Source organism: Rana temporaria, chromosome 8 (genome assembly GCF_905171775.1).
Source record: "Rana temporaria chromosome 8, aRanTem1.1, whole genome shotgun sequence".
Lineage (NCBI taxonomy): Eukaryota > Metazoa > Chordata > Amphibia > Anura > Ranidae > Rana > Rana temporaria.
The window spans coordinates 149,755,090-149,768,211 of NC_053496.1; the positions used below are offsets into that span (position 1 = coordinate 149,755,090).

Sequence of the window (13,122 nt, forward strand, 5' to 3'; positions counted from 1 at the left end):
CAGGCTGGTTGTACTCAAGACAATAGATTGACTTGTGTAAAACCAGCTAGCCCATACATAGATCGACTATGGCTGGTCTCTGCTTAATTGGCGTAATTTCAATCCATGTATGTACCGCTTAACCACTACGCATTTCTTAAACATCCTTCCACAAACCTTTACATTTTTCCTTCCCAGATTCCTTCATCCTCCTCACCTGCACATACTCTCCACACTTCTCTCCTGTACATACTGTTCACGGTCATACCCTGCACACTTCTCTCCTATACATAGTGCCTGCTGTCATTCCCTACACACTCCCCTCCTGTACATAGTGCACGCTGTCATACACTTCTCTCCTGTACATAGTGCCCCCTATCGCACTCTCCACACTCCTCTCATGTACATAGTGCCCACTGTCATACACTTCTCTCCTGTACATAGTGCCCACTGTCATACCCTCCACACTTCTCTCCTATACATAGTGCCCACTGTCATACCCTCCACACTTCTCTCCTTTACATAGTGCCCACCATCATACCCTCCACACTCCTCTCCTCTACATACTGTTCACTGTCATACCCTCCAAACTTCTCTCCTATACATATTGCCCACTGTCATACCCTCCACACGTCTCTCCTGTACATACTGCCCACTGTCATCCGCCCCACTCTTCTTCTGTACATACTGCTCACTGTCTTACCCTCCACACTCATCTCATGTACATACTGCTCAGTATCATACCATCCACACTCCTCTCCTGTACATACTGCTTGCTCTCATACCCTCCACATTCCTCTCCTGTACATACTATTGTCATATCCTCCACACTCTTCTCCTGTACATACTGCTCACTGTCTTACCCTCTACACTCATTTAATGTACATACTGCTCAGTATCATACCATCTACACTTCTCTCCTGTACATACTGCTCACTGTCATACCCTCTACACTCCTGTACATACTGCCCACATTCATAAACTCCTCTATTGTACATAGTGCCGGCTGTCATTCCCTTCACACTAGTCTCCTGTGCATACTGCCCACTATCATACCCTCCACACTCCTCTCCTGTGCATACTGCTCACTATCATACCCTCCACACTCCTCTCCTATGCATACTGCCCACTATCATACCCCCCACACTCCTCTCCTGTACATACTGCTCACTGTCATACCCTGCACACTCCTTTCCTGTACATACTGTAACCCAACCTTTCCCTCCACACTCCTCTCCTGTACATACTGTAACCCAACCTTACCCTTCACACTCTACATACTGCCAACTATCTTTCTCTCCACATTCCTCTCCTGTACATACCGCCCCCCATCATAACCTCCACAATCCTCTTCTGTACATAGTGCCCAATGTTAGACCCTCCACATTCCTCTCCATCACTGCACATAATTCCCAGTTGTATACCATCCATACTCCTCTCCATACCTCTTACCCACAAAAACAGTTCTTTAAAATTATACTGAATATCCTCAATGTTACCAGCTCTAGAATGGGCACACTTTTGTTAGTTCAACTAAAGGAAATCTTCGCAGTCCTCATATTTGTTCTGCCCATTATTAGTACTTATTGAATTTTGTGATTATGACTGATGTATAGAGGAACATAGGGGATCTCAGCTACTCTAAATATAGCACTTGTAAAAAAAAGTGCCACAATGTACAAGTATGCACAGCATATTAGCACATTAGGGTACACTTAAATTGTCAGACTGAGCCCTCCAGTGCTGCGCTGTGATCAGTCCGGCGGGTCCCGGGCGCTTCCATTTTCACCCCGGTCTTCTTTCTGAGCTCTGTGCCTTCGGTCACTTGCCTTGGCTGGGCTGCGTTTATGTCATTCCAATGCATGCTCATGCGCATCCTCTCTCTCTCATCCCCCCCCTTTCTCTCTCATCCTCCCTCCCTTACCCCTCACCCCTCTCTCATCCTTTCTCTCTTTCTCATCCTAGCTCTCTCTCTTTAATTTAATTTATTATAACAAAAAATTGTTTGTATATTTAAGTATTTTTTATTTATAAAAGGCCCACCAAAATCCTCAGCACCAGGCCCATGATGTTCTTAATCTGGCCCTGATGCTGTCCAGTTCTGGACACCAGTCCTCAGGAAGGATGTACTGGAAATAGAGAGAGTGCAAAGAAAGGCAACAAAGCTAATAAAGGGTCTGAAGGATATTAGATATGAGGAAAGGTTGCAAGCACTGAACTTATTATCTCTGGAGAAGAGACGCTTGAAAGGGGATATTATTTCAATTTACAAATACCATACTGGTGACGCCACAATAGGGATAAAACTTTTTTGCGGAAGGAAGTGTACTCAGACACATGGCCACTCACTAAATAAGCACTTGAACGACCACAACATACAGGGATATACAAGGTAATACTGACATATAATCACACACATAGGTTGGACTTGATGGACTTTTTTCAACCTCACCTACTGTGTAACTATGTAACACTAACTCCAAGACACCAGTGCATTCTTTTAAAGCAAACATGTCCAACTTTTGGAAACCATCTGTATGAGCTATGAATACTTACTTCTCAAAATCAAAAAGGGGAAATCGCACACTGTTCTTGACAAAGATTGTGAAGTTTTCAGCTTCCATTAACAGAGGCCTTAAAGGGAAAAAGATAAAGAAAGTAATCTTATTAATGCAGTAGTAAGCAGAAATGTTTTTCCTGTATTTAAAAATATTCACTCAATTTTTTTTCCATCCTATGAATTTTAGCATGAATTAATATTTTTTTTATTTTTTTTACAGAAACCTTTTACTGAGTGGAATATAGAAACTACCATTGCCTTGACTGTCTGTGGCTTTCAATACCTTTTGAGTTACTGACCTGGAATAAAAAGTATGCAGGATCATGGTGGCTACCACGTGGAGTCAGAGGGGGTGGTTACCACGTGGAGTCGGAGGGGTTGGTTACCACGTGGAGTCGGAGGGGTTGGTTACCACGTGGAGTCGGAGGGGGTGGTTACCACGTGGAGTCGGAGGGGGTGGCTACCACGTGGAGTCGGAGGGGGTGGCTACCACGTGGAGTCGGAGGGGGTGGCTACCACGTGGAGTCGGAGGGGGTGGCTACCACGTGGAGTCGGAGGGGGTGGCTACCACGTGGAGTCGGAGGGGGTGGCTACCACGTGGAGTCGGAGGGGGTGGCTACCACGTGGAGTCGGAGGGGGTGGCTACCACGTGGAGTCGGAGGGGGTGGCTACCACGTGGAGTCGGAGGGGGTGGCTACCACGTGGAGTCGGAGGGGGTGGCTACCACGTGGAGTCGGAGGGGATGGCTATCATGTGGAGTCGGAGGGGATGGCTACCATGTGGAGTCGGAGGGGATGGCAATGGGAGTGTTTCACAATACGAGCACTGTATTTAAAAAATTCCTGACTCCTCGACCAAAACCCCCTAAAAATTTAAATTGCAGGATCATAAGCAAAAACATACACAATTTATACAGAATCCAAAAAGGCAGCACACAAAATAAAACAATAATCAAACCACAGCCTTAGTGGGGTGTGGGTCGGGCATTATGCACCCCCCCACCAAAAAACAAACACACACAAAAACATATCTATTTTTAAACCACTATAAGAACTGTAAACAAAGAAGATTCTGGCCTCTTCCCAGGCAAAACACCCACCACAACTTCAGGCCATTACATAACCTAGCTAGGATTGATAGCACACCTACACCTACCCAGTAAAGGACATACCCACCAGTGTAATTGAATCTGTCGCTTTATGTATGCCTCAAGTGCTCACACCTGTTCATCAGGAATAGGGATGAGCCGAACATACCCGGGTTTGGTTCCCACCAGAATGTTCGAACAGACTGTCTGTTCGCGCGAACATTTAGAACCCCATTGAAGTCTATGGGACTCGAAAGTTCGAATTCAAAAGTGCTCATTTTAAAGCCCAATATGCAAGTTATTGATGGAAAACGTCTTTGAGAACCGGGGTCTTGCCCCAGGGAACATGTATCAATGGAAAAAAAAGTTTTAAAAACTGTAGTTTTTTCTTGAGCAGCGATTGTAATGATGCTTAAAGTGAAAAAAAAAAATCCTTTAAATATGGTACCTGCTGGGTGTCTATAGTAGTGGCACATGTTTAGAAATGTCCCTGCACAACATGAGATTCCTCAGAAAAAAAGTAATTTAATACTGCTTGCGACTTTAATGTAATGTTTGGTCCCTGCAATATGGATAAAAATCATTGAAAAAAATAGCATGAGTTTCTCCGCCACCACTCCCCCCAGGTCATTACAAGACCCAGTGCCGATCCTGACCTCCCTGGGGCCCTAAGCAAAATTACATGGCACATTAAAAATGAGAATCAGGGGGGCGCTGACGACAGTGACATGTCACATTAAAGAAAGTTGAGAAGCGGGGGGAGGGGGTGTTCTGTTGTCGGAAATGACTCAGCGAGTTTAGAAGCGGGGTGAGGGGGCGAAAATGACTTCTCACCAGGCGGGGCCTCTAGTAATTTGGGGGGCCCTTTGCAGCTTTGCGGGGCCCTAGTGCAAGTGAGCCTATAGCGAGGATCGGCCCTGACAAGACCTTTTGGCCCTATATACTTTGAATAGCAGTATACAGGCGTTGCAAACAAGATAAGGACTGTAGGTTTCTTAAGTAGAATCAGAACCATGTCATACTTTGCTCCTGCATATTGCACAATTTCCTAAAGAGACCCTCAACAAACTACATGACACTTGAGCCTGATGAGGCCACTGATGTTCCAGTGGTGGTGGCCCGTGAGACTGTCCATACAGGCTTGGCCCCCCAAACTGCACGTGCTGTGTGGCAACAATATGTCGATTATTTTAGGGGTGGGGGGGCCATTACAATGCCAGATCTTGGCTCAATAAATTATTTTTTTGGGAAAGTAAAATTCGAGAAAAAAGGGGGGTTGCCATCCGGGGGCCCCCTCTGAACAAATTCTGTGAAGAACTCCTGTTCTCTGAAGGCCTCCATTATTTCTGCAAGTCAAAATTTAGCAAAAAAAAACTAATGTCAGTCAAGCCTTAGCTTTCTCCCCAGATATATATCTCTTTACGAGAAATCTTACCTTCAAATTTTTATTTGACGGGGATCGTCTCTGCAGTATTGAGGAAAGACAAATTTCGGAACAAACCAAAAACTTTTCCATGGAGGATTTTAGAGCCTAAGGCCCCATACACACGATAGAATCCATGCGCTTGAATTTATCCGCGGATCGGTTTCAGCGGATCGGCGGATTTATCTGTTGGTCCGCTGGCACGTACACACTAGCGTATAAAAAATAGGATTTTTATAACAGCTTACCTGTAAAATCCTTTTCTTGGAGTACATCACGGGACACAGAGTCTTAATCATTACTATCTGGGTTATATTCCACCATCAGGTGCTGGACACTGGTGTAATCAATTAGAACAGGAAGTTCCCTCCCTATATAACCCCTCCCATACTGGGAGCACCTCAGTTTTTGTCCCAAGCAATAAGTGTCCCAATATCCCCAAACAAGAGGGGTGGGGACTCTGTGTCCCGTGATGTACTCCAAGAAAAGGATTTTACAGGTAAGCTGTTATAAAAATCCTATTTTCTTTATCGTACATCACGGGACACAGAGTCTTAATCATTACTATCTGGGATGTCCTAAAGCAATGCTTACTGAGGGGAGGGAGACACCAACAATGCAGACTGCCATCAGACACGAGGAATTCTAATGCTGCCTGCCGCATATTGTGCCAACAAAAAAAGGCTGCATCCTCCTGCCGTCTTATGTTCACTTGATAGGATTTAGTGAACGTAAGCACAAACGACCAAGTTGCAGGTCTGGCAAATCTGAGTCATAAAGGCTTGGTAATGCACCCCGCATGAAGTGCTTACTATCCTGGTAGGGTGTACCCCAAAAAGAAACAGGGGGAAGCCCTCTCTATAAACCACAAGCCTGAATAATAACCTGATGAATCAACATTTGACAATAGTTGATTTAGACGCTGCCTGCCCCTTGCTGGGGCCTCCTGGTAGCGCACCAACATCAGTCTTCCGTATCCGAGCAGCCGCTTCAGATAGGTCTTGACCTCTCTTACTATAACGAGAGAGCGCATAGCCATTTTAATAGCCGATCTGAACACTGCCCGCCCCATCTAGGGGCTTTCTGGCAACAAAACGTTAGGTTTCTATATCTGAAGCCTTCAGATAGATCTTTAACTGCTCTTATCTTTATTAAGAGAAAGCAATAACCTCTCCTTCCGCGGATCAAGGTCCTGAAAAAAAGGAAAAGGAAGGCAAGAATATCTTAATTCAAGTGAACACTGGATCCTTCTAGCCAATAAGGTTGGGTGAGTATTTAACATCACCCTTCTTGTACAAATAATTAAGTATGGCTCTATACAAAGAAAGTTGCCAATACTCTCTTGCGGAGGCAGCCGCAACCAAGAACACCAATTCCCTCTTTAGAAGGATAAAGGGAAATATTTATGGTGCATCAGCCCAAGGTGCCGACTCTGTAAGCCAGCATACTGGATCCAATCCTCCGAGCACAAGGGCGCCTTAACTGGCGGACTTATACCTGTCACCCCTTGTATAACGGCCCAGATCAAGAGTGTGCCGAGATCGGACCCTTGATGGAACTTAAGGCCAGCTCCATCGCTTTCCCAATGTAGAAAGGTAAGAATTTTACCTAGGACCTACTACCAAGGATTCCACCCCTTGGTTTCACACCAGGAATATGGGCCTTCCATATCCTAGGATATCTGGTCCTGGAGGCCAGCTGTCCTGTATGAATCAAGGTAACTGCCGCTGATTCTGTACGCCCCGATCCTCAAGAATGCAGGCTATAACAGCCAGACCATTAATACACATGTATGCAAGACAGGATGTAACCCTGCAAAGCAGGCCTGGACAAGCTGTAAGGGACCCTGGGTCCTCTACGATCAGTTCTGCTGTCCCTGCGCAGTAAGGTTGTATGGGCTATGCTGGAGCAATTAAGCCAGCTTCCGTTCTCTTCTGATGTAGCATGGAAGCCACGAAGGTTGCGGGGGGGAGATAACACATAAACCAGCGACAACTGGGCCCCCAGGGTCACTAAAAAATCTGTCCAGCATGCGGGTGGATCCTTTGGCCTTGACACAAAGTTGTTCAATCTCTTGTTGAACCTGGACGTCAACACCCTTTATGTGCAGGGTAACGTTTCTGTGACATTTGGTCAGAAAAAAGTCGGGGTGTAGAGGCCAATCTCCCGGACCCGATTGTTCATGGCTCCAGCGAATCGCCTGCCAATCTAGCATTCCATGAAATGACAATTGACAATAGGCAAGGCACAAGCTCTTCTCTGGTAACCAAAGTAAACCACTAGAGAGGCATAGTCAGATTGTATTCAGACAGAGCAACCCTGTAACCTAAACGTTCAGGTCCTTAAGCCGGATGCTCCATCCGTAGCTCTAGAAAGCTAGCAGATAAGGCTCCCTAGGAGCTTGACCACCTTCCCTGTGCCGTGGTCTCTTCCAGGCCTGGATTCTATCTCTAGAGGCCAGTCCTCGCAACCTACTCCCAGGTAACGGGTATGAAGGATATTCCCTTCTGCCAATCATTCAGTTAAGAACCCTAAACTGAAATTCCAGCATATCCCTGGGACAAGACTCCTAGGATAATGCTAAGTTAGGATCCACTCGTTCCAGGCCGACAGAGCAAAGTTTATATCAGCCTTGAATAAAATTGAGCATAGGGAACTGTGTTTGAATAAAGACAGCATATTACCTCTAGACTGGGATCCCAACCCAGGAGTTCCAGATAATTAATCATGCTGGACTCCCCTAGGCCCAGCCATGCTACTGACTGATCTGTCAGCACGGGTTTGCCTCGGAATGACATTACTGCTAAACTCTGGGCCTTTAGCCCTGCTAGAGGGGGGCCCTAGCAGCCTTGTAAATAAACACACATGCAAATAGCTCCCCCTATGTGCATGTGGCAACCTTTAAAGCCATATGCCTCTATGGAAGCGTGTGTTCATAGAAGCGTGAGTTCATAAGAATATGTTTTCCGCAAACACACAAAAAAGGGGGCGTGCTGTATACACGCATACATATAGCATGTGAGCTATGAACAAGCATCCTGCAAGCAAGTATGCGCCTATGTAAGGCCAAGGAATCCTGTATAATTAAGGAAACCTAATTATAATGCCTCCTAAGTCAAACTCTAGGCAAACATGCATTCTTATGCGATTCAGCAAATTTTCATGCGATCCAACATCTATGCATCTTAAGCACTCCTGTGCTGACAAGTACCCTTGTGGGACCAAGGATTCTTGTATGATCGAGCACCACTGTGCGATCCAGCAATTTTTTTTTTTTTTTGCAATTAAGCCTTTTAATGCGATTTTTGCGGACACAACCTCTCTGTGTGACCAAATATGCCTGAGTAATCCAGGACTCGGGTGATAAGATAACCATGTGTGAACCCGCATCTTTATGCACTCCAGCATCTTTATGCGATTTCAGACCTTTTTGTGGAAAAAGGCCTCTCTGTGTGACCAAATATCCTTGGGTAATCAAGGATTGTGGTTTGTCAGGTAAACCTGTGTGATTCCGCATTTCTATGCACTCCAGCATCTTTATGCGATTTCAGGCACTCCTGTATATAACAAGCCTCTCCGTACGACCAAATATCCTTGGATAATCAATTGGGTTATCAGATAACCATGTGTGATGTCGCATCCTTAAGCCCTTAAGCATTTCCATGCGATTTTAGACATGCCTATGGAAACAAGTCTCTCTGTGTGACCTAAATAACCTTGGGTAATCAAGGACCTGGTTTATCAGGTAACCATGTGTGCTCCCGCATCTTTATGCACTTAAGCATCTTTATGCGATTTTAGGCATTCCTGTGGAAACAAGCCTCTCTGTGTGACCTAAATAACCTTGGGTAATCAAGGACCTGGGTTATCAAGTAACCATGTGAGATCCCGCATCTTTATGCACTTAAGCATTTTTAATGCGATTTTAGGCACTTTGCTGTGATTAAACACCCTTATGTGAACATATAAAATCATACGAACAAAATAACATGTCTCTATGTGATCAACAATAAAACATGCTTTGTTACCGGTTTTTACCCCACATGCATTTTGAACATTCCAAACTCATGTACTTCATGCAAACATGTGGACTGTAAAGAGGCAGTTATGCTCTGCAGATGTGCGTCTCCGCAAACCTGCAACGTTAGCCATGTGCACAGCAGCAAATGTGCACCCCCCCTGTTGTGCATTCGGTTAGCCTGAAGCCAACACCAGGATGAGGACTTTAAAGAGACAGAGACTCTGGCCGTCTAGGCTAAGTGAAGTTATATGCAGCTTGGATCTCTGAAAAGACTGCAGCTGCAACAAGAGCTTTTGGGTTCTGATAGTTTTCTCCTCATTAACACCTGTTATCTGTTCACTGACAGTGAACCTTCATCCTCAGGTCTTTCAATCCCTTGTTTGAGGATTTAGAGCAGGGAAAGGGACACACCCTGTTTTCTGCTTGTGAGGCTGCTGTGAATATAGCAGTTAACCTCTTATAGACCTATACATGCAATGCAACAAAACATATGCAGAGTGCTGCAATGTTAGGGGAGGCTCACGCCTGACAGGGCTGATAGCTAATTATGTGAGCTATCTTAAGTCTCTACAGGGGAGGATAGTATCATGCAAGCATGATAAAAAGGGCCACCAGATTTAGGTGGTGATACCCCTTCCTACCCCTGAACCCTCTTTTACGGGGAGACAAAAGAGTCCTAAGCAAAAAGCAGAGGGACTTTAACCCTGGTGCATCAACAGCTGAACTTAGTCTAGCAAATAATGCTTGCTAACACAGCTAGATGCCGAGTAGGTGTCTTAAATGAATCTGTATCCAATTTCCACAAGGTGCTTACGTGCTCAAGCTACCGTGTCCCCCTGGCTTCTCTGACGTCTGGGCCTTTTGAAGGGGCCGCCCTGCGTCTGCACCATGAGCCGGCGCACGTGCGCCAGCGGCAACCACATCGTCCCCCCGCCTTCAAAGCGCGCCCCTCTCACGCACGCACGCGCGCGTAGGGGAATGGTGGAGGCGGGGGGAGAGGGAGATCCCCCAAGGAGCCGTAGAGACTACGAGGGACCCCGCCCATCGTGGCAGAGCCTGAAGCGGAGGCAGTAAGCCGCACCCTAGATCAGCTAACCTTGAGCTTCCGTTTCTGGAAAGCATGGCAAGCGAAACACACAGCATGTCCTCTTAGGGCCCTTCGTGGAAAACAGATAAGACATACTCATGTAGGGGTACCAACCTCCTGAATGGGAGATCTATGGGTATTACAGCCATCCTGTCTCAACAGACATAGTGGTTTCTTTGCCAAGGCACACATGCATTATAGGCAAGACCCAATAGCCCCTTCAGCGGAGGACTAGGACCCACTAGGGGAGGTATATGGGTGCCAGAGCCATCCTGTCTCAAAAGACTTTGTGGTTAAGTTGCCCATGCATAGAAGCATAAAATAGGCGAGACCCATAATCCCCAATGGAGAACCCACTGTCGGACCAAGTCCCGTAGGTACCTCCGCTTACCTTTCCACGCTGCAGGGTATTGCAAAGCAAGAGGCCCAGCCTTCACCCCTCAACGCGGGCTTCGTCTCAGACCTTCAGGGACTGGGGTCCATAGCAGGTCACCTCTCCCCTGGACCTATATAGCACCCTGGCAACAGAAAAAATATTTGGTCTTTGACATCGACCAATGTACTGGAACCCAGGGTCCAGCTCTCAGAGAGAAGCATTATAGGCAAAACCTCGTTCTTCGTACCGAGGCCCGGGTACCGTCCACTTTGGCTATGAAGCACCTTGGACGGATCCGGATTTTATGGAGGCTTTTTACATCCAGCATGGATCCCTCCAGTGGAGCTCCTCAGAGCACATGTTAATTCGTGACCAACACCTTAGACACTGGTGAAAAAACTGAGGTGCTCCCAGTATGGGAGGGGTTATATAGGGAGGGAACTTCCTGTTCTAATTGATTACACCAGTGTCCAGCACCTGATGGTGGAATATAACCCAGATAGTAATGATTAAGACTCTGTGTCCCGTGATGTACGATAAAGAAATCCCCGCGAACCAGAACGTATGCAACGTAAACCACGTAAGACGTCACTATAAAGGGGAAGACCAAAGACAACGGCGCCGCCCTCTGTTCCGCTTTTCTAGTTCCGTGTTACAGCGTGCTAGTGAAGGTTTGGTTAGAGCCGATTCGTGCTTTTCAGTCTCCGCGTTTTGACAGGTGGTATTCTTTGGTTCAGTGCGTGTGCTTGTGGGTTCGCAGTTGGCATTCGGGCACAGGCTTTCAGCACATTTCAGTGTACTGTGCGCTCGTATCTGTGTGTCGTGCGGGCTTAGCAGGTTGTGCTGGATTTGGGGGTGCTTTCTGTTGGAGTGTGTTCTTGACTGACCAGCCGGCCGGTTTGAAGCCATGATGGAGCAGCATCGTCGATTCTCGCGAATTGGTGGTGTTTATGGGTTTGCTTATGGACAGGCTCAGCGAATCAGTTGTTTGGGCAGGAACAGTGGGAGGAGGCGTTTCTGGACCAAGAATTGGTTGCGCCAGCGTGACCATTTTTCTCATATGCCTCTGCTTAGGGAACTCCAGGAGAATAATCCTGATGATTTTAGGAATTTTCTCCGCATGACGGACCCCGTATTCAACCATCTGCTGGAACTTCTGTCCCCCTATATCACGAGGCAGGACACTGTGATGCGCCAAGCCATCACGGCCGAGCAGAGGCTTATTGCCACGTTGCGGTACCTGGCGACTGGGAGGAGCCTTCAGGACCTCAAGTTCTCGACAGGCATCTCTCCCCAGGCGCTTGGGGTCATCATACCGGAGACGTGTACTGCCATCATACATGTTCTGCAGGAGGAGTATATTAAGGTAAGTTCCCTAATTTTAACATCACAATGTTTTTTTTTTTAAATGTGTGCGAAAGTCTAATATTTTTTTCTTCCCTAATAACCATGAGATTGTAATCTGCTGTGTGTGGGATGTTCCCTTTTCTCCCCATGCATGTTGTTAACCTTTACATGTTATTTTTTGGGCCTACCTGCATATTTTGTCCTTACCCACCATAAATCTGTACAGCATGCTTTCCTAGGCCCAAACCCACCTAGCCAATTTTTTGTTTTTGGCTAATCAATTGTAGCTCTGCCCCCCCCCTCCTCCCCCCTGAAATTAGTTTATTGCTCTATCATCAGAGGGATGTGGAGTCTGATAATTAAGTGGGCCTATATTGTTTGAACTAAATACTCACTGTGATGCAATTGCCTATATGCTTCAGTCTAATGCTCTCCCTGCTAACTTGTCAGGCAAAGCTTCTGATGCTTTCCGGACCGTGCCAGATCAGGATATCCATAGCTACGCCAGGGTTAAAGAAGTGCTCCTGGCTCGTTATGCAGTAACCCCAGAGTCCCACCGACAGAAGTTCAGGGACTCACGCAAAACCACGAAAGACTCTTACGCGGAATGGGCATGCCAGTTGTCCCTGTCGGCCTCTAACTGGGTTAACAGCAGCCATGCCACCACCGCAGAGGACATTTTGCAACTAATGCTCCTGGAGCAATTTTACAATCACATCCAGACGGACGTCAAGGATTGGGTGAGAGATCGCAGGCCCATGACTCTACCAGAGGCCGCGAAGTTGGCGGATGAATATGCGGATACTCGCAAGACAAACCAGGTCACACCACGGGTACAACCTCCACAACCAACGGCGCCCTCACACCCACCAGCCGCTAGATACCAACCGCCTAACAGACCGATGACATCTAGCCCTCGCTACCCACGCCAGGAGGACAACGAACAACGCTGCTTCCGGTGCAAACAGTTGGGTCACTTCAAGCAGAATTGCCCCATGAATGACAACACCAGGTCAAATTGGTCTCAACCTGGGTACCGCCCACCAGCAGCAGCCCATTGTGTAGACTCGGCTTGGGATCCCCAGGAGCTGGGTCAGGAAGAACCATTGGGCACCCCTTACGAAGCCCTCATGGTACAATCTGTTATTACAGACAACAGGGAACACCATTGTCAGCTGGTCATGGGCGACAGCCATGAGCCAGAGGGGCCTTGGAGGGAGCTGGGCAGAAAGAGGCACCGCC

At 46.9% G+C, this 13,122-nt stretch overlaps 1 protein-coding gene across 1 annotated transcript in view; it reads right to left on the reverse strand.

The window, feature by feature from the left end:
- The window catches only part of P2RX3 (purinergic receptor P2X 3), a 736,403-nt gene that overhangs the window by 489,054 nt on the left and 234,227 nt on the right, over positions 1-13,122 (reverse strand). The window contains exon 6 of the mRNA XM_040320880.1: positions 2,536-2,613. Within this exon, the coding sequence (XP_040176814.1) occupies positions 2,536-2,613 (78 nt within the window). The remainder of the gene's footprint in view (positions 1-2,535; positions 2,614-13,122) is intronic.